This window comes from Rhopalosiphum padi, chromosome 4 (assembly GCF_020882245.1).
Source record: "Rhopalosiphum padi isolate XX-2018 chromosome 4, ASM2088224v1, whole genome shotgun sequence".
In the NCBI taxonomy this organism is placed as follows: Eukaryota; Metazoa; Arthropoda; class Insecta; order Hemiptera; family Aphididae; genus Rhopalosiphum; species Rhopalosiphum padi.
In genome coordinates, this window is record NC_083600.1 from 16090881 (window position 1) to 16114435 (window position 23555).

The window sequence follows — 23555 nt, forward strand, 5'->3', positions numbered from 1 at the left end:
GACAGAGACTACTCATGCCGGTAATATAACGTCCTCTAGGACTAACGTCGGTAATAGTTCCGAATAGTGTAAGACAAGTCGTTCCAATATAAGGTTCATTTTTTTCTAACCTATTATTTTAAAGGTCAGTCACTTAAGCACCCTCGCCCAACCAAAAATCAACATGTTATTTTAAACAACTTTATTGTATGTTTTTTTTTTTTTTTTGTTTATTGATACTATTTGTTACTTATGACGTTTATAAGTTATTGATTAAATTATCGACTTTTTAATAAAAAAACACGATTAACAAATTATACTTGCATCTATATAAAAGTTACAAATGTATATTGTAAATGAATTAAATTTTATTATCGGAATGTGTCATAAAACTTTGCACCTGTATAATATATACATTTTTACGCCATTAAAATGAATAAGATTTTCAATTTTCAAATTATTATATTATTTTACAAGTGAATACCTACATGATTACATGATACTATAATTGACCAAAATAAAAATTATGTAATTATTAAGGTATTACACTTTATTACCTTAAAAACTTACAAGTACGAGGGTGTAAATTTGTTTTTTCAACACTTTATTTTTCTTAAATAGTTATGAGTATATTTACTCTGAAAGTCTTTGGATATTATAGGTAGAATTATTGTTACGTTACCTGATTACTTTTCGTTTATTTTTTACTTTTTGAACACTTGTATATGAAACAGGCTCGATAATCGGTATACACAAACTTTTTTTTAAACGTCTGCTGACTGCTATTATTACATTTTGTTTTTATCCACTAAATATTAGACACTGATACGTGTATTTAAGAGTGTGCATGTGCGTGTGAGACCACTCCTATACCTACGCATATATATACTTTCTACCGCAAACTCAATTTTTATCGTTTACATCTACGCATGTCACTATAATATATACACGTATACTGGCAATCGTCTTAGACGTTTACAATTTGCATTTAACGCGCACCTATTTACAAACATATTACTGTTGTTGTTGATCCACGATCTGCAATCATCAACTGTTTTTGTACCTTTTATATAATACTCATTAATGTACTTTCTACCAAACATCTATACATGTGTTAAATCAAATCCTTGTTGCCTGTCGTTCATTTAACGAACACTGTCATTCACATCCGTTAACGGTCTTAAGATAACTATTATATTTTATTAAAGCGCGTGAACATAATATATAATATTTTAGTTTCATAACTTTTTATAATTATATACATATTAATTTGTATCACTACATCATTTTTCAATCAATTAATAATACCAAAACCCAAAGATAGTTTTTATTTTGTAAACTAATGTGTAATAAATAAAATGGAATATATAATATAATTATCATTAAAATTATTTAAATTAATACTAAAAGATGATATAATTGATAATTCCGTTACGTTACAATTAATCGAATAATATTTAAGTACATCTATATACGGTGGATGTGGTATCGGGTATTTATACCTACGCTGTAATATTAACATAATGATTAATCACTAAATATGAAGTAAGTTGTTTTATAAAAAAAAATTTGTTATTGACATCATCATCATGTAATTGGTTAGAAAAAAATGTGTTTGTTCCTCAAAATATCTCTGTTTAAGATTAGCGTCATTGAGTTCATAAACAAAAGACAAGATGTTCATTATAGAATACATTACATAATTGTCATCACGATAAAAAAAAAATATTCCAGAAAAAAAGCGCCCACAGATAAGAAAAATATGTTAGGCAAAAGATTTAATAATATATTATATATTATATAGGTAATACATTTGTTGGCTAGCAAATTTGTCGACGCATTCCGCACACATGACATATCGTTATATATTATTATACTATATTAACATCATGTGATGTTTATCTCGCACGTGTATCCCGCACATACCTATATATATACTTGAAGGAAGAAATTGTATGAATTATTTATTAGAATGAAGTATCACTGGTGGATTCCCCATCTTTAACAGGCCGAATAATATCATGTATATACAATATAATTAATTGAATATATAACTAAAATTGTACGAATACAGATATATTTATACCATTCACGTAGCACATAGGTACTATATTCTACCTAAATGTTTATCCTTCATTATTTATTTATTTATTGTTTTATAATAATTAATATATGAACCTATATATTTGCTCTTTATTTAAAGAAGAAAATAAGAACTCGAATTAATACGCATAATGGAAAAATAAAATAATTGTACCTCTCAAATGTTTAAAATGTTGAATAAAATGAATATATTGGTTGCCTTCTAAACTTATATTGTAATTTTTCTTTATTTTGAAAATATTGTTTATGTTTATTATATAGATACCTGCTAGCATAACAATTATAAAACATGTTAACCTGTTAACAAATTGTTAATTTAATTTAATTTTTTTTATATAACGAGTTATATTTAACAATAGTCGTCTACATTTTAGTGCACGCATAACCAATCTATATAATATTATGTAATGTATATTCCAATTCAATAATAATAATATAATATATTGTATAAGCTTGATATAATATATAGATTAAGATGATATATATATATATATTATTGTGATATAGTATTAAAAGATCAGAAGAAGGTATATAAACTCATAAGTCAAAGCCTTGTGTCCAATTCAGAAAAAAGGTCCAGTTAGGAAAATAAAAACGTACTTTACTGAACCTTCACTATAGCCTATATATAATATGCTTTTAAGGTGTTTGTAGATTCATAACAATAGTAATGTGTTCACTTTTTACTTTTATCATTTTCATTATGAATTAATACACTTATCGTGATTATTTTCATCACATGTGATCAAAGATGTTCTCAAGCATATTAATTTTGCAGTCTACAACACATATAATCATAATATCTAAAATGTTCATTACCACAATATCATACATTTGTATGTGATTAGAATAATATTTGTTCAAATTTGGGCATCGTACTGATTTTGCTTTGGTGAATTTTTATCATTTAAGTATATTCTTAACTGATTAGTAAATTGACGCTTATACTTATGACAATATTTTTTCTGTCACATTTTCTAATATATTTTTCGGCTGCACATAATTTGTATTTATACTGATCAACTGAAGCGAAATATTTTTTTCTGTTACGGTAGTGAGCGCAGCGCTAACGACTTCAGAAACAGTTACAGTATTTGTGTTATCATATTAATACTTTATAGTTTTTATTCGGATTAAATAATTAATTTAAAACTATAATAAACCTAAATAAGTGGTCAAATGTAAAGAAATACCAAAATAAAATTGTTTTTTTCTTCCCTTATATTATAATGGGTAGCCTGTACCTTATTATTGCCTCATTATAAGAGAACTGACATAGTACCAAATTTGAATAAATATTTTCTACTTAAACCTAGGTTAAAAAATATTCCAGCTAAATTATGGATACTTAAATTTAAATTATAAACGGATAATCAATTATAATTACTATATGAAAAGTCTTGAATTGTGATGTTTAAGTATATTTTCTTAAGACTATTCATAATTATGTATTCCAGTGAAGAACATGTAAAAGAGTTTCTAATTAACGGACATTATTTTTATATTTACCTTTGTTTTATACATTTTATTTTGTTTCATCGTTTCTTTATTAAATATTATTATAAACAGTATTAGATATTAAGTAATAAGTATAATAAATTGACCATTATTTAATTTTATCTTTAAATCTTATCAATGATTAGATCTCCAATTGTATAAATTATATAAACATTATCTTAATGTAAGCTCATCGTGGGTCAACTCTAAGTTCTGGTTTTTGTAACTTTAACAAATTTTAAGCTATATATACAACGATAGCCGTATTCGATTTAATCAGTAATTTATTTGTTTCATTTATCTATCTAAAATAGAATTAAAAGAAGACAGTAAAAGTAGTTGTAAGACTCGAGCACCAATTAAAAATAAACAAGTTAAAAGAATTGAACTGGGGAAAAATAAATAAATTTTTCCCAGGTTTTGGCGGCGAAACCGACGACGGCAATGGTTTGGCAGAAAACTAGTCCACTGCGGCTCAAATTTATTATTATAATTTTTTCTCTCCCCCGCGCAGTGTTCTTCTTCATAACTCTCCACTGCTATGTGGTTATTATTATTACTATTATTATTATTATTTATGAAATATGATTAAATGAGTCGCTTTCACAATATATAAACGGCGGTCCTTGTTATTACTTTGTACAGCTGCCATACTGAATTGGTTGGCCCGTGACGTTTGTTTGTTTTGCGTGCTTTACAGACTATATATGCGAAACCTAAAATATCCACATCCCGAAATATCAAAAGCGATAAATGAAAAAAAATTAACGCGAGAAAAACTGGATTTGTCGTTTTAGTATAATTAATTTATAATAATAATATTATTATTAAATACGAAATAAATTATAGATATCATAAAATTTCGAAAGTATATTAATATATTAAATATACAAACATTATAAACTGCAATTTGTAATTTTATATAGAGTTTATAGTAACAGTTATTTTTATGCAAAAATCCTAGTATAATGTATAATTTAGGTAAAAAGTATACGAACATTGAGCGCCTGGTCGTGCATATCGACCTGGGCTGGTAGGTCAAGAAAGGGTTTTAGACTATATATATGAACGTATATAAGATGTGGCCTTTGGGGAAATAACGATCGCTTTGCTGGCCGTACCCTCGGGACGGGGCGTTATTGATAACCTCCTCCACCAACCCCCTCTGAAACAGACAACCATTCGACCTGTGCCTCTCTCTATATCCCTCGTCACCACCCACCCGCATATAATACAGTATACACTCCTTATATTTTCCTTAACTTCCTTCCTTACCAAAGCTCTTTTCCACGTGCACATATATAAATATAAATATATATATATGTGTGTGTGTGTGTGTGTGTGTGTGTGTGTGTGTGTATGTGTGTGTGCACGCGTGCGTGTGTGAAGTATATATATATGTCAAAGAGAATATAAGGAATAAGACACAAACAGTAACAACAGTGGTGGAGACTAAAACAAATCTAAAAAGCAATACCCAAACTAACCGATCGTCCTGGTCGTTACGGACGAAGGACTGCAAGAGAGAATGAAACGGTGTCGAAAATAAAAGGACGACGACGACAACGACAACTTGCTTTATCGATCGTATTCTAAAAGCGGACGAGGGGGTCTTTTGAAATCACGTGCCCCCCTTTGTAAGTTCGAGTATACGGCCAAAGTTGAAGTAAGTAGAGTGATGCGAGGGGTGGTGGTGAAGTCGGTGGGTTACAATTGTGGACCCGCGCAATGGGAAACACGCCCACCTATGTCCTTTCTTATCCTCTCCTTGCCAGTTAGCAAACGGGATATCGAATGCCGGGGTGGTAGAGAGATGTTAAGGGGTAACGGGTGATGAAGAGAGGTGTGCTACACACAAAACGCCCAGGGCGTCGTCGTGTAAGTACTATATAGATTATATACACATACAATACACGAACGAGCGAACGAAGCGCGAACGCGCGATAAACCGCACGACAACGGTATATAATACCCGATAACCTTTCCTTTGCATCCCCCCAACTAAACCCTACATCCCCACCAAAATATTGGACAGGTAGCTGGGGAACAGGAAATATTGTCGATTATCCCTGGAATATACATACACCCTTTTGTGTGTCTTTCTCCTTCTATATGTAGAAAGACACACGCACAAATTATATATATATAATATCCATTTCTTTACATTAATAATTAAGTATGAAACAATATACATATTACGTGTAATTATATGGTGTTTCTATTTTTGATTTATAAATTTAAAACATTGCTTTTATATAAATTACGACTATTAAAAGTATACCTTTAAAGTCTTAAAATTACATAACACTTTCAAGAATACAACATAATTTATTATCATACGTATCATATTGGTTTGTTGATAAAATTAGTTTTTTGAATTTTAATATCAACTTAGGTATATGTAGGTATACCTATCATACTTATGTTATTATATTATTTTAGAATATAGTAAATACATTTTGAAAATGGTAATTCTCTAATTATTTTTAAAAGGAACTTTAATTTGAAATACATAAATTATAAATAGTAATGCAATTCGGGATTTGTCAAATGTTTTATAGTTTATATAGTTATAGTTATATAGTTTATATATAGTTTTATAGTTTATATTGTTTTTAAATTTGTTGTTTACCAGTATATTTTAATTAATTCACTTTAGTATATGAGATAATAGACTACAATGAGATGATTGTAACTATTACTATATAGACTATTGTTATTACATTTTGATTTCTGTAAAATACATACCCACATTTTTCTTATATGAATTATTATTTATAATAAACTGTAGTTTTTATAAAATTATAAAATTCACATAATACTACACTTACATACTACATACATGCACTTTGATATACACATATATTCATCGCTATAAAATATACTAGTTGTATGATAATATTAATATCGATTGTTATTATAAAGTAATACAATAAGTTATAATTATTGGAACATGCAAAATATTTGAAAATAATTACCTTGAAAGTAAAAGTCTTGAACGCAAATAGTTAATAAGATAATCTTGTGTCAAATTTTGTTTATGATCATTGGTGTTTGAAAACATTTCTGTTAAACCTAAATAAAAAAAATGAAGAACATGAAATACAAACAATATAGGTAGGTGTAGTATATAGGTATACTAATTTTTTATGATTATCAATTTAATTAGTAGTGTCCTTCACAACACTATACAATAATATTTTAAAACAATATCCCATTCAAGTATATTATAAATTATTTCGAAACAACTAAACACTGTTTACACTGTTATAATACAAACGACTATTTTTTCGTCATAGCTATTAGCTGGTTCAGGTAAACTCATTAAAATAATAACAATTCGTGTGTTTGGCCAATACAGGATAATCGAATAGTTGAAAGAACAACAAATCCAAGGTTTTTAAGATGACAACGGAGCATACAGCAGTGGAAAATATTAATAATATTTCCGTGTTTTTATGTTACTATAATATTATAATAAAAAATACACTCTACAGCTAAAAAACAATAAATACTAAAATAAATTATACATTTAAAACAATGATTTCATACATACTTTTACTATAATACGAAAGAAGGTCAAGTGGGTATTTCTAGAAGTATAATCCAATCCGAAAAGGAATGCACATATTTTGTAATAGACAGTATATATTGGATTTTCGGAAATGTTGCCAGATTTGAACACGGTCGACGAAGGCGATGGATTTAACATGAAATGCGGGGTGAAAACCGATTGTGATTTTTCAGAAACGAACAAATATAAGTAATAACGAACAGGAATTCTTGGACGGCAGTGAATGGTCGCGTGGGCGTCGAAAACCGTAACATTATAAGACTTTTAAACAGAAGTTCATTACGGCAATTAGTGTCGCGCTCGTCTTTCGACGGTGGTAAGGCGGTCGAAAACAATAACGACGACTCTATACGCGTGTACGCTTCCCCGTTTTCACATAATAATAATCTATTTTTCTTCGAGTAGGTACGCCTTATTCTTTCCTTAATAACGAGCACGAAATTACTAATTTTAATACATCGCAGCACGCAATCTTCAGTTCCCAATTAGTAGTGTTGGAATATATTATATATATATATATATATATATATATATATATATGTATATGTGTATTTATACATAAGCTTTCATTGGAAATCATTCGGATAGGTGATTTTTATGTTCCCACACCACTCGGTTGTTTTATTCGCATTTTATTTAATTGTCCCTTTCCTATTCCAATAAATGTATGTATACACTCCTCGTCCTCTTTTCAACCGACAATCGAGCACACAATACCATGTTATTGACTGTGTTTTTTTAAGTGGCTGGAGTGGTAGTAAAAAAAAAAAATAAAAGAACGGCACGTGAACCCCACGTTGGAGTAGCAGTTTCAGTAACCACGGAAGTAGCACCACGCCACGTGTGCACCCACGTGTATGTATGTCCACCGCCCTTTTGCAGGGACTTATAGTTTTTTATTTTCCATTACTACTATTATTTTTATTAAGATCTCGAAGGAGTACATGGAAATACGTCGTTTTTGATTGAAGGACATTCATTATATTATTATTATTATTATTATTACTGTCGTCGTGAATATAATATGTTATATTATAAAACATAGTGATTTTGAATTACGTGGAGTTGTAAAATATTATATGATATACAAAATGTATTATGTACAAAAACATAATGTTTTCTTTTTTAGATGTATACAATACTATTCTGAATAATATAATATGTGTAATACAAATGCAAATAATTCATATTAAATCGTCTACCATTGCGTTGTTGCGTGGATGAGCACTTAGTGAGAGGGAAGACTCATTAAAAATGTAATAATTAATCCAAAACAGCGAATGAGCACAAAGTGAATTTCATGTATGGTTGTCCCCGCTGTGTGTTTTATATTTATTTTGTTTTTTGTAACTTTTTATTTTTTAATTATTGTGTTATCCCCTTGTTGTTTGCTCTTCCGTCTATTCGATTTTCAGAGATATTATAATGTTAACGAATGTAATATAAAACATGTATAAAAAGTATATAATATTATGTATACTTTATTCACTTATTTACCGAACCCTCAGTATAATGATGTTATAACGTCAAACTCATATACATTATTGACGACGATATTATTAAACAATCAAAATATTATGATGGACCTATATACATGTGTTATATTAATATATTATACATAGTACATGTAGGTATATTAAAATATACGTTACATTGATTACCTGAAGTAGTAATATAAAAGATAGAAGTTATAAATATTTTTTGTAAATCCTGTCAGTTTCTTTTATAATTTATTATTTATAGACATCTAAATATAATATTTACGTACGTTTTGATATGAAAATAATTATTGAGTACCGGATTTAACACCACAGATTTATATTTTGCTATATTTCCTGATTTTTAATTTAATTAGAATCATCATAATATTTATCTTGCTTTACATTACTTAATTAATCGTTCGTGATATTTTCAGATAATAGGAAATAAATGAATTCATGATTAACTTAATTTCTTAGGGTTGCTTTAATAAGTTACTTCCTTTTTGTTTTACATATTAATTGAGTTTCGAATGTTAATTTAAAAGATTAACTACTAAGAATATCGCAAGTTATAATGGAAACTAAAGAATCAGATAATGAAATAGGTTAATAGTGTTGATTATATCGCGACATATTATAATTTTGTCATGTTTAATTTAAAATATATTTATACATTTTATCGATTAAATCCATAACGCTATTTTTCAAGATAGTTTAAGGCTTAAGTAGATTTTCAAAACCTTGTTCAACGAACCGATCATAAACAATGTGATGAGAGTAAGAAACGCAGTAAGAGTGAGAAGCAAGTCGAGAAGCGGTGAAGTGTACAGAGGGTTATAAAGATAAAAGCAAAAAGGACCCAATTTCACCCGCCGCTGCCACTATACCGTCTTTTTCAGTATAACGTAATTAAAAACTTTTGCTTGGGTACAGTAAACAAATTGCGTTGTTTTTCTAACTATTCATTCTGTGCTGTGATTTCAACATAATAATGTTTTTATAAACAATATATATATAATATACACGTATATAAATATATATTCATCACATTTATCGGTTTTTGTCACTAGAGCTATTTCTGATCTCCCATACGCCATCTAAAGAGTCCTTAACAAATTCAAACTTATCACTTGCGCTTAATCTAATTACGAAAATGTTTATATATTATATATTATCAACAAATTGTATTTGTGTACTATGTGCAATGTGAATGTGGTATTTATTTATTAATAATAGCATATTACCTACCCACCTATAATAGACGTAGGTGCCTATAATATTTACAAGTTAAGAATTACTCATAAGTCATAAGATATAAGAATTAATATTAAACATAATATAGGCAGTCGCGTGGCTGAACTTGACTTTTAATTTATTATTGTGAAGTACCTCTATGTGTGGAAGTGGAAAAATCAAACGATGTGAATATAGAAGAAATTGTATATGATTATTGATTACTTATAAGTGATAACCTACCTAAAAAGTGTAGGTTTATATTAAAAAAAAAAAAAAAAAAAAACAAAGAATTTATTATATAAAACTTAGAACTGTTATCTGTGGATGGTTTTTTATAACAAGTGTTCTTAAAGTTAAGTAAATGTTTAATTTAATTTAATATTATGAAGGTATATTAATATAACTGTATACTACTTATACGTCATATCATATTCAACTAAAACTTTAAAAAATAATTAACTATTCTTAATTGTTCTTAATATATATAATTTTTACAGAAATTATAATATTATATTTATTTATAGGCTATAGCCGTTTACTTGTTTGAATGGAAAGTATACCTAACATCAGATGAAAAAAAAGGTATTCGACAAAAATTGGTAGGGGGTCCGCGATTTCTAAAAATCTTTCATCGGGTGTCCGTGTTCTACTAAAGGTTAAGAACCGCTGAGCTAAGACATAATTCACATATATATATACTATTTGTTGTGTTTTTAATTTATATTAATAATATAAAATCATACTACAGAGGTTATTATTTAATTAAATAATATGACTGATATTAAAATTATATTATATATAACATAATAATATTTAAAGGTGATCAATTATCTGTTTATCACGAAGAGAACAGAGGCTCAGCACTACTAACTTATTATTATATTTTTATTCTTAACCATAAACTATATAATATGAATTACCAAACTAGAACTTAATAATATTGATTGGTTTATTTTTTTTAGTTAATTAATAATTAAATATACATTTTAGTAAGTCGATTATTTATTCCACCACATACGTTTTACCAAAAGATAATCGATAAATTATAAACTTTTTACAACAAGTGGTTTTTTTTCTTATTTTTACTTTAAATCTGGTATTATAAGGACAACGATTTTTAAAATATAGTATTTTTTCTCTTGAATTTAAATTTATTGGGGAGATTTTATATTTAATTTTTAAGCTTTTTGGAATATCATAAAAATTTTCCTCAACATTTATAAAATAATTTTAAGGAACTTGAAAAATTCGAATATTTTAAATGCCAATATAAATAATTCCAAATTTTTTCAAGTATTTAAAACAATTATTGTAAATAGAAAATAATAATTTAGTTAATAAAAAAATGTTTACAATTTGTATTTTTTGAATTACAACAAAATAACGAAAATTATTATTTTACATAATATGTGCATTATTGTAGATGTCCAATATCGTCATAAGTTGAACATTTATCTCTCAAAAAAATTATCTTGCTTAACTCTAAATTATATAAAATTAAGTAATACAGTAAAAACTAAAAATACTAATATTACATTTTTAAATCAACATTATTTTAATTTATTGCATTTTTAACTACAAAATAAACTGAAAACTTTTGAGATTTCGACAATTTTTTTAAAATTTGAACGCTTATTAAAAATAAAAAGAAAAAATATGACCAAAATGTGTGACTGATATTTTATAATTACTGTATAAGAAAAACTTGCAAGGAATCTTATACTAAATGTTCAAGAATTTTTACTCATAAACAAAATATGTATCATATTTAATTCAAAAAACGAATAAAATTTCAAAATTCTTATTTTTTTCCGATTATTATGATAAGTACTAGAACATTTTTAGTTTTGAACCACCAAAATACCAACTATATCTGATTTTCTATACTACTCTTAAAGTTTAAGATTGAATCATTTTTTTAAATGTCTACTGATACATACACAAAAAATAAATAATAAAAAACGTAATTGTAAAACTAATATATTCATCGCTCCATTCAAATTCGAAAATTTGATATGTTCCTATAGCATAGATGCTTGTTTAGCAATAAATATTCTCTCTGTTACACATTATAGTTGGTACCCCCAATTTAATTATCATTGGCCAGAAACTAAAAACTTAAATATAATTAAATAGAACTACCTATATATTTATTTTTAATGTAATCAATTATTTAAGAATAAATAAACGAAATCGAACTTTCATAGATTTAATACATATATCATATTATATAATACAAATGAATATAATAATATTAGTAATATAACTATATATTATGAGTATGTTTCAACTTATATTATTAGGGACGCGTCTCTGTATATAGTAAGAAGTACACGCGGAATACCGTATGCAGAGACAACCATAACATCCGGTTTTGCGAATAAAATATACAATACACATATAGATATAAATAAATAAACAAATAGGTGAAATAAATCAAACGGTTTGATAGTACATGTGTATATGTATAGACACTAGACACACACTCATGTGTAAATTATAAAATCTACCTATAACATAGAGAGCTGTTGGCGCGGTGTTTTCTTTCCGTTTCCCTCTTCTGGGCCATCGCTTGTACAAGAAGAACGAATAGAATGTCGGTATATTCATATTATGCACAACGAATACACCGCCTCACTTTATAATACACTGTGCGCGCGTTCTTAATTAATAAGAGGGCGAGCGCGGAACGCTTTGTATTCACGGACCATTAATGATACACAGCAAACGAGTGTAGCGATACTGCTCGAACGCTGTGCAGAATCGAAGAGAGGGGATGAACGTATTATTATAATAACGCGTGAAGAATTTTTTTTCCATTTTTTTTTTGTTTTGTCAACGGAAATGCGACAGCGATGATACAACGCGTGTGCGTGTGTATATATATATATATATATATAATATACGTTACACGCATATAATAATATAATATTTATATAATATATAATATGCTTTTATGAATGGACGACGGAAGACGTGCAGTAAGTGTGTGTGTGGGTGAATGTGCGTATGTGTACGTTTGTGTGTATACAGTGTGAGCGCGCTTCGATTGAATGAGAGAAGAACACGACGTGCAGCGACGGGACAGTGTTGATGACCGCGCGGGAGGTGGCGAAGGGATTGTGTGGCAGTGGTGTATCATACGCATCATGAGTCGTTTCCTTTGTAGCGGCCAAAAATAATACGCGTTTTTTTCATTTCTAATTTTTACATTATTATTTTCTCCTATAGTTCAGCTCACTATACAGCTCTATGGCGGACTACTTCCTCTCTCTTTATTTCGCGACCGCGATTGTTTTTTTTTCTCTACCACCAGCGGACGTCGTCGTTAAGCCGTGGGTGAAAAATAACCGTCTTGCCACCGCTTTGTGGCTTCGGTCCAGGAACTGTATATTTTAGGTTTTATGAAAAAACAAAAAAATGATATGTCCGACGATACAAAAAAATAACGATAATGATAATAACGAAATGTGACAAATTAAAAAACAAATTATAATATGGACAAAAGTGGCAGAGATGTTAATAAAAATAAAAAAAAAGGTACACGACGGTTTATTTTTAAGTAGTATACAAAAACTGGCCGGAAGTCCATCCCACCTCTACCTACCCTTCTTGCGAAGACGTTCTTTCGCCGCCTACACTGTCGCTCCAGCGTAGTTGCGTGGTTCATTAATGAGAAACAACGACGATGATAGTTTTGTGAACCTGCCCCGTTTGTTTCAACGGCTGGGAAAAATCATATGTATATATAGTTTATATAATGTTCTAGTCTATATGGACAGTCGTTATTATTCCTCAGATACATGCACATATATGACGTATATGGATTAGTGGAGGGTTAATTTGTCTGCCAGTGACAAATTCTACAAAACCGAGAATTACATGATACCAATTGGGGTGGTATATAAAAATAAACTAAGTCACACAGAAAAAAACCAAGTTTTTTCTTCGTTTTCAATTAGGGTTAAAAATAATGAGAACAGTTTTTAAAAAGTTTACTTATCTATATATTATTATAATTTATTATACATAATATATAACCGTACATTTGCTTAAAAACTACAATAGTACTTTTTTTCTTTTACTTATATACAATAAGCGAAAATTGTTTGTACAAAATACAAATTTATAATTAATATACATATTTTAATAATATAATTTGTAAAGTATAAATTTTATAATCTAAACACAAAATGTGTAGTTCAATATTTCATAATAAAAAAATAAATATTGTTCAAAAATAATTGTGAAAATAAATTGGCTATGGTTGTTTGAAAATTGTATACATGTGTAGTACATTGATAGAAGGTATAGGTTTATAATATTTAAATGTTTTATTATTAGTGTAGTGGGCCGAATTAAATTAAAATAAAACGCCTTGAATGCCGTGTCGACATACAGTTGTGTAACAGCTATGTGTTAAGTAGAGTCTATACAATTCGCCGTCGGACGGCAATCGTCTTGGTTCACAATAAACCGGTTGTATTGTTTTACGCGTCGAGCACAATAATAATATACCAAATTAATTCGGAAAAAAAACGATAATTATTAGATCATTACGTTTGATATGCAATAATAAGCAGAATACAGTAAATATTTATTTAAACACTCACATGATGTTTTTGTCCCGTTATTCTGTTGTTCAGCGACGGCATCATTGTCCTTGGGTAATGATCTGCAAAACACCAAAAGTCAAACATTAAAATAAATTCCATGGTGAATGTATTTATACAGAATATTATTATCATTCCCAGCAGTGGTTAATATAATAGAAAGTAGAAACAGAATATTTAATTACTGTTTGGAATAATTTTATTGGAAACGTACCTAAGGCTTTACCAATGTCACAATTATTTACAAATGTCACCAGGTGACAGATAATTATTTTATCACGAACAAGTCGGAAACATTTATGTATGAATAAATAGGGAGAATTGGCAGGGTTCAAGAATTTCTCGATGAATAATATAAGATTAATTAAAATATTGTCGACTGGAACGAATAAATAAAAAGATGCATAATGCAATATGTTTCAGACTATTTGAACATAGCAACTTATACCTCAATAGTTATCTTTCAGGTATGAGTAATGAGTATGTATACGGTATGTTAAATTTGTTTTATTTCTTTGTCGATGTTTAAAATATTAATGCATATTGTAGATACAAATTGTTGAAAATAGAGTTGTGAAAAAAAATTAAACACGTCGTGACACACAATAGGTGACGAATGCAGAATACGTTTTAAATTTAAGATGTATAGCTTATATATAATGTATATATTCTTGTTAAACTGGATTCAAGTAAAATACAAAAGCGGTGTCGTTTAATCAGTAAGATGGCTAAATGGAGAATAATATGTAAATTTTTTTAAATAATTTAATATACTTGTCTATATTTGCTAGCTACATTGGCTAATACTACCTATTTTATAGTAGTTCAATTCAATAAAAATTACTCGATTTATTAAGGACAATAATAATTACTAATTTTGCATAAACATAATATCATTATTGTGATCTTTAGAAAATAAAACATTATATCACGTCATGTGACATGTACACGGGATAACGGGATACCTTTAAAAATCAGCGTGGTTTGTACCTGGTCAATTTTATTTTATAGTCAATATGTTGTTACTTGTAAATAAGAAACAAATCTAATATAGTCATAGATTTTTTTTATGATTAGTAAATTATAAAACAGATTATACTTATAGGGTAAATATATAATATAAAAGAAAAAAAATAGATATTTCCATATAATATTAAATATTATGTATTAATTGTTAGTCATCGTTAGTTATAGTTTGTCAGTACTGATAAAATAAGAAAATAACATAATTTTGGAAATTGGAATCATTATTATCATAACAAGAACTAGAACTACTAATAAATGAAATGTTATCACTAATCGATGTATACAATTATACGTCCGAATATAATACTTTTAATATTACTACGCAGTATTAAGAAACACATTATGTTATTATTATGTGTAATGTGTATAGCATATTACTGTACGAAGGAAAATCGCGTTAAAATCACTCCATCGAGATGAGAAATGACAAGACTGGGTTGAACAACAAAACGAGGGTCGCTTAAATAATATACATATTGGTTATGCGATGTTAGGTTAGGAAGGGTGGTGGCTAAACGATTTGACCCACTTGTTGTCTCCCTTTTGTTTTAACCACCCCACTATAAAAACAGAATCCTCATACCTCACGTGTTTATACATATATATGTACCTATGTATATTGTATATAACAGACAACAAAATAGGGTTACCGCGGTACTATAATATGCTCACCAGTATACTGCCAACGCAACAGGCCGACACCACAGGGTTTCCGCCACCGCCCCTTTTCTCGATGATTGCACCAGCAGATTTACACTGGTATTATACATATCAAAACTTTCCCTCGTCACAATTGTGGTATCATACATTCATAATAGCTACGCGCTGTCATTTCAAAACATTCAGATTTGATTTTGAATATAAAATAATTAGATAACTACTGTAAATTGTAATCAAATTTACTCACTATACACTATATACTATATATTCATAATTCATAATACATATTTTATAGCATTGCACCCATAGTATAAGAATATCATAAAAATATTTTTAGACAATTTTACATAATATTTAGCATTCTGAAATATGAAATGATAAATTCCATTGTAAATTTGTATAATTTTTTGAGTAAATAAATAAGTAGACAAATAAAACTGATTTTATGTATTAAATTTGTATCTATTACCTGATTTTAAATAGACTAAGTACTTACACTACTTAAGTATAAGTTCATTATAGTAAACAGAAGTGTATAATTATTATAGAATATATATTTTTTTAAGTTATTAGGTACCTATTATAGTCATTATAAATGACAAAAAATGAAAACCAATAATATACAAATTAAAATATAAACAACACACAATATAATTAGTTAATTCAATGGTAAATAAAAGATTTTAGTAAGTTTATTACATATATGTGTTTAAATTATTATAGCCATTAAATTAATTAACTATCACCATTTAGTTAATATCACACTAAAAGTGCTAATTATAGCTAAACGTTAAAATTATACACACTAACATAGTTATTCTTTTTATTGTATAAATTAATTATATTTTTTTAACTGTTAAGCATTAAAGATAAAAATAAACTTATAAATAAGATAATTAAATTTAAAGTTGACTAATTTATAATAATTAACATTTATCCATTACTTATTAATTAAATCATTATACAAGCGTAGCGGTTTTTTAATTCAAAATGGTTAATTTATAAATTATAATTAAGCCTAAATATTACAATACACTACTGTACTTAAAATGTACACTTTTTACTTTATATGTATTATTATAATTTAAATACTAAACATCCATCTTATAATAATTTTTTTTTAGTATCTAGTGTAAAAAATGTACTTAAAAATATCTAAATATGTCTTAAAAGCATATAATTTCAAAGAGTTTGAAAAATAAAGTATTTGTGTATCAAAATTAATCACTTGCAAAAATCTAGTTGGAAATTTGTCATAAGTTTGTGATTTGCACTTTTGCGGCCAGTATGGTTTTTATTATTGTTACTATATTTACTACATTCTGTTACTAAATTTAAAATAAATTATTTTTTCATAAATATTTTTAAAAATAATTGTTTTTTTGAAATCAAAGTGTCTGATTTCCGTTACAAAACAATATTTTTCATCTATTTAACCTAAATATATAACATATTATATTAATAAAAACAATGAAATGTATTGATTAGTGTACACGATTATACACTATCACAGTGATTTTGAGTAGTAATAATTATGTAACTTATTTGTTAGTTCATATATGTAGACAATGTAGTGTTAGTTCGTTAAGTACTATATAATAATATGGTACAAAAGAATCAAACTATACAAAATGTTCGAAAAGTTATTAACTATTATTATACATACACATATATTTAATTATTTATTGTTATATAAGCATATACGTTATCATAAAAACATTAAAAAGTTTTGCTACATTGCGTTTGCATTAACTTTTCACCTCTATAAAAACATATAAAAATCCAATTATTTGACTAGTATTTAGATTCTAGGCTCACTTATGATGAACATCTAAATAACCATTATAATATGCAGTACAGCTAAATAATTTCAATATATATTTTTTTATTTCTCAAAATTCGACACGTGTAGATGGTAAAAAGTAATAACGATGTTAAAAGTAATTGGTTTGATATAATAATAATTATTATAATAGAAGTGTTGATATATTGTAAAATGAATATGTTTAAGTACCTACTTAAAAAATCCCGTTAATATGCTATAATAATAATATCTATTAAATGGCTAACTGCTTTTGTTCAATTTTAAAATGCACAATTTAAGTGAAATCCCCATACTTAGTTGATCCAAGAAAAATCTGTATTGAAAAAATAATTGTCTGACGCAATGTAGGAGAGATGTGACCAACACGGTTGTGCAAGTCTGCTGACTAAATGGTTTTCCGTTTTAAAAGATTCCAGCCGTTATTAAAATCACAGTCAGTGTTAATTCGTATATTTTTCGCATAAGTAACTTTTGTCAAGGGCAAAGGTTAAATACACTGTATACCGTTTCACACACCGCATTATCATCCTTATATTAAATACATATTAGATTATATAGATTATATAGGTACTATAGGTGGTGACCTATAATAATTAAGTAATATTATATTATAAAATGGGTCTAAGATTGCATTATTAGTTATTATAACGTAACGCCATGTTTAAAAGAACTACAAGACTAAATATTTTACAGTCCTCGAAACTTATTTTGTAATTTATACACCTAACCTTTATATGGTCAATACGATACCCACCCGCATTTGTTATTTTTGTCGTACAAGTCCATAACACAAACAATTTACGTTCAGCAGTTCAAATTTAAATTCATCAATACCTATGATTTAACTTCATAATGCAATTATAAAAATAAAAATGTTAAGAAATTCTCAAATTTAATATTGTATATTTTATCAATTTATTTTAAATTTTCACACAATAAACAATGTTGCTTTATAGATTCCTTATAGTAAATATACATATATTGGAGTCATCAATGTTATACGTTCTTATGCGCGTGGGCCCTACACACTTACAAGTATAATAATAATAATATTATAATAACAACGATTATTGAAATTACCTCGATGTGATTTTCATCACAGACTATAATATAGTCTGTGTTTTCGTCGATCCTGTTGTAATCGCGTACCTATATACTCGTAATGTGTTGAATATACACATACACTGTACATATAATTACAACGGCCAAAATTTATAATAATTGATAATAATATTGCAGCAGTCCATGAACCCGGTTGACCCTGATTGTCGGGAAAAATATACGCGTTTCATCAATTGAGAAAAGAGAAATAAATATTAAATAAAAAGACCAAGTATATATCTATACTTATTTATAAATGAAAAAAATTTCCAGCAGGATAAGAAGGAAAAAAAGGACGTGACAGATTACTACTGACCGTATATGTGCACAGTTTATAATATAATATATTATATTTATACCTGTATGGTTTTTTTTAACCTTCCACGGCTAATGATGACAATAAATGGATCACGTGCTGCCGTCGTCGCAGTAATAATTATATACTCGGTAGTTTTAATATTATTATTTTATGTTAAGTGTACAGAATGGATGGGTATTAGAACATTGGACCAATTAAAACAAAAACAAAAATCTATTTGGATCAATTTTGTGGACCCGTCAAAACCAGATAATAAAATGTAAGATTTACCGTGATATAAATATATAATTAAGCTAATGACTATGAAATACACAAGTATATAAGTACTATAGTATTAAAAAAAACTTCGAATTATCAATTTTAATAACATCTGAAGGCTTGGTAGTTGAAGGATGATGGGCATATGGTATAATTTTTGGAAAATGTCTTATTAGACATTATGAGCTTTAATATAGAATCATACACCATATTTCGAAATATTAGCTTATAATGGTTATTATTTATTAATAATAACTTAATAATGTATTAACTATTATAATAAAGAGTATGCAATATAATAATTAGGTAACTGGTAGGTATTATAATTATATATTTAACAGCCTAGCTGTTATAAATAATTTATTTAAATATTTATGAAGAAAAATGTATTTTTCTTATATATTTGAGTTGAACTAATTAAAATAGTAAATGTTTATTTTCTTTGACTTTAGTTTTAAAAAAAAATAAATATAAAATCAAATAAAACTTATTCATTTTGGGCAAATAGCTACGACGACGTATTTTTTCTGATATTGATAGACATAAAATATCCTGGATATGGGATAGGTATATACAGCTAGAATGATTATGTATCTTTTATATCTATTGACTAAAGCTGGGTTCCGCTACATCATGTCATGTTCCATTAATTTAATACGCAGGTCATAAAATAGAGGTATTACATGTTAGTTATCAACTATAATAAGTAAATTTATGATACCGCTATATTATGAATTATGAAATAATTATTAATTATATACATTGTGGTTTGTGCTGCGTACCAATACAAAGTGATAACTGATAACAAAGAATATCTATTAAAACAAACTTAATATTAATATGAATCAACACACGAATCTATATTTTATAAAAACGATAATTGACTTATATAAATGAATTCAAACAGATTTTAATTTTTCTATATGATTTTTTTTAACTATAGTCCAAACTGCATTTCTCAGAAAGAGTACCTAATTATATTAAGAAATTCTCTCGGAAGCGTGTTTTACCCACCACACACGTTATTATCGTCCGGTACTTACCAACGATACCCAACGGGGTTATGGACATGCAACGAACAGCAAGCAAATAGGTGTATCCACCTTACCTGCCTATATAATATATTATGTACAATATATTCGTACATTAAAAAAAAAAAAAAAAATGTTTTTGTTTTTTGTTTAGTCATTATTATATGTGTGCACTGTGCAGGTAATAAGCTCGACGGTATAACAAATAACGCGAGCGTATTTGTTGTTATATTAATATACCTACCAAGTGAATTTTTTTTTTCAGTTGCACCGATTATAATAATACTCGTACATGCGTATCCATTTATGTATATGTATAATACATACAACGACGGGGCTACTATATATAACAGTACCTACTAATATTGCTTACTACTACTCACAACTATAATACTATATACATACATAATAATAGGATATATACAGGTATACCTACTACGCATGTGTATAATATTATATAGGTACCTGGACGACTCGGGTAATGGACTAGTGACAGGCGCCCATCAATCTGTTGCCAACAATCGGACCCGTTTGTTTTCGGACAAACATTTTATCCATTAGTGTATTTTTTAGCCCCCCTTCCAGTATAGATACTTACCACCAAGCCGTCACGCCCTAACTTGCTAGTCCTTCGCCGCTGTACGCCGCAACTGTACGGACCCATTCAACGCGCGTGCACTTCTATCAGTATATACATATATAAACATACATACTATAATATATATCTATTAATAATAATACTTATACTCATATAATTCCGAGTGTTTGTGTACATCGATCGTTAGCCCCGCACGATGTTAATGGCTTACAGATTATTTCTTTTTTAAGTTTGTAACAACACTCGATTGTCATGCAGACTCTCTTCCCCTCTCATAGTACATAAAATATACATACTTCTCATCTCTTGGCTTGCCACATTATACTTGTCACTCCTCCTGCAAATTTTCTGCACAAATTGAAGAAATTCCTCAACGGAACGACAGTTGTGATGGAAGTAATAATTTAGAAACCTTATAATTGCTATTTGAACAAAATATTTAATTACAGTTCTTTTGCAGTATGGAACGATTATAAAAAAATTAACATTATTTTAAACTTGCTTGTGTATACAAAGAGATTTTTTCCATTAAATATATCATTGTTCTATGGCATGTGTTTAATAATGTTTAAAAGAATTAATAATTTTTTTACATTGTAGTATATAATAATATATCACACAACTATTTATTATAGCAATAAGGATTACTACATTTCGTTAACAACATAAACATTATCTACTTATGCACGATAAAAATATATGTGATATTTTAAACCGCTGAAATTAATTATTCTTTATACCCGCATCTTATCATTATAATACAATTATCAGCGTGTTTAAAATTATGTGTACCTATCCCCAGATAAATAAATAGGTGCTCAAAAACACTACATAATATCATAAAATGTAGTTTATACAATGTTTAAGTCAAGGAATTTTTTTATATTTTTACAAAACCTACACTGGCTATACTCGAATGGTCCGAATAGTTGAAATGTATTAATTTAAATAATGTGACATAATACTAATTTTGTATTCTAATAATACGTTACGAAAATAAATTGATTGTTTATGAAAATTATAATTGTGTTTAAAAAAAAACAATTTGATTATTATTATAGTAGTATAATAAATAATGTGTAATAATTGGATTTTAACGTGAACACAAATTAATCATTATAATAACGGCACTCATAAAAAAAAGTCAAATTTATATAGGTAATTATGCTTCACTCACATCTATTATAATAATATAATAATAGATGTTAATATTATTATCATTATCGTTATCTACAATAGTTTTTATAAGAATTGTAAGATATATATCTTTAATCATGATGATAATATATGCCTCAATCTTGTCTCATTTCAACCATAATGTTAAAATGTGGTGTCTATAAAAAAATAATAATTATCTATAAAGTTTCCAGATAGCTTTATTTATTTAAGTGTAAATATAATAAATATGTTTTTCTAATTTTAGTATTTTAATAATATATATATATAATTAGAGAGTTTAAGAAAAGTTGACAATCTTCCTTCAAATTATTCACCATTTATTATATATAATAATCATAAAAATATATCATGAGACCAGAAAGCTATGGGTGCCAGATCTGTAGGATTTCTAAGATCCCAATGAGACTGAAAAATATCGTATAAAGGTATTAGGATCGCAGAGAAGAATCAAACATATTTTTACTGAAAGAGTTCGGCCAGCGCTGGAAATCACCACGCCTACGTGACTGCTATCTGTTGTTTCGGCCGCAAGCAAAACACATGTGAAACTTTTCGTCCTGGACGCCAGCAAAATAAACCGAATCGAAAAAGGTCGATGTGAATTGTCTAATGGTCATGTGATATGATAGTAAATGTACAGCTAAATACGTCATAGCAGTGATTTTAATATTATTCGAAATTGTGGTCCATAGCACTACAGTAGTAGATAGCCAGGTAGGTTAATAAAAATATAAAAATTATACATGAACACACGTGAAAGTTACAGATAACAACGGCCAGAAAGATAAGAACATTAAATAATTATTAAAGTTATCAATATTAATGCGCAATCACGCAAAAATATGAATACTGAAATTTATATAATAGCAAATAAGTACTATAATATTCACGTTATTGCTCACACGATGTATACATTATGAATCTATTTGTGTGAAAAAATATATAATTTGGCGTTGTCTGAGTTTAGATACTAATATTATAGAGAAGAACTATAAATTATAATATGTAGTCTACCGAAAGTCAGATAGGTATCAAATGTTCGGCACAGATAATATACCCGCTATTACGATAATTT

General features: G+C 27.6%; 1 protein-coding gene across 1 annotated transcript in view; it reads right to left on the bottom strand.

Moving 5' to 3' along the window:
* The window catches only part of LOC132931019 (myb-like protein AA), a 162398-nt gene that overhangs the window by 58582 nt on the left and 80261 nt on the right, over positions 1-23555 (bottom strand). The window contains exons 3-4 of the mRNA XM_060997199.1: positions 14484-14545; positions 6558-6654 (exon numbers count right to left, since the gene is read on the bottom strand). Coding sequence (XP_060853182.1) covers positions 6558-6643 — 86 coding nt within the window. The 5' untranslated portion in view covers positions 6644-6654; positions 14484-14545. The remainder of the gene's footprint in view (positions 1-6557; positions 6655-14483; positions 14546-23555) is intronic.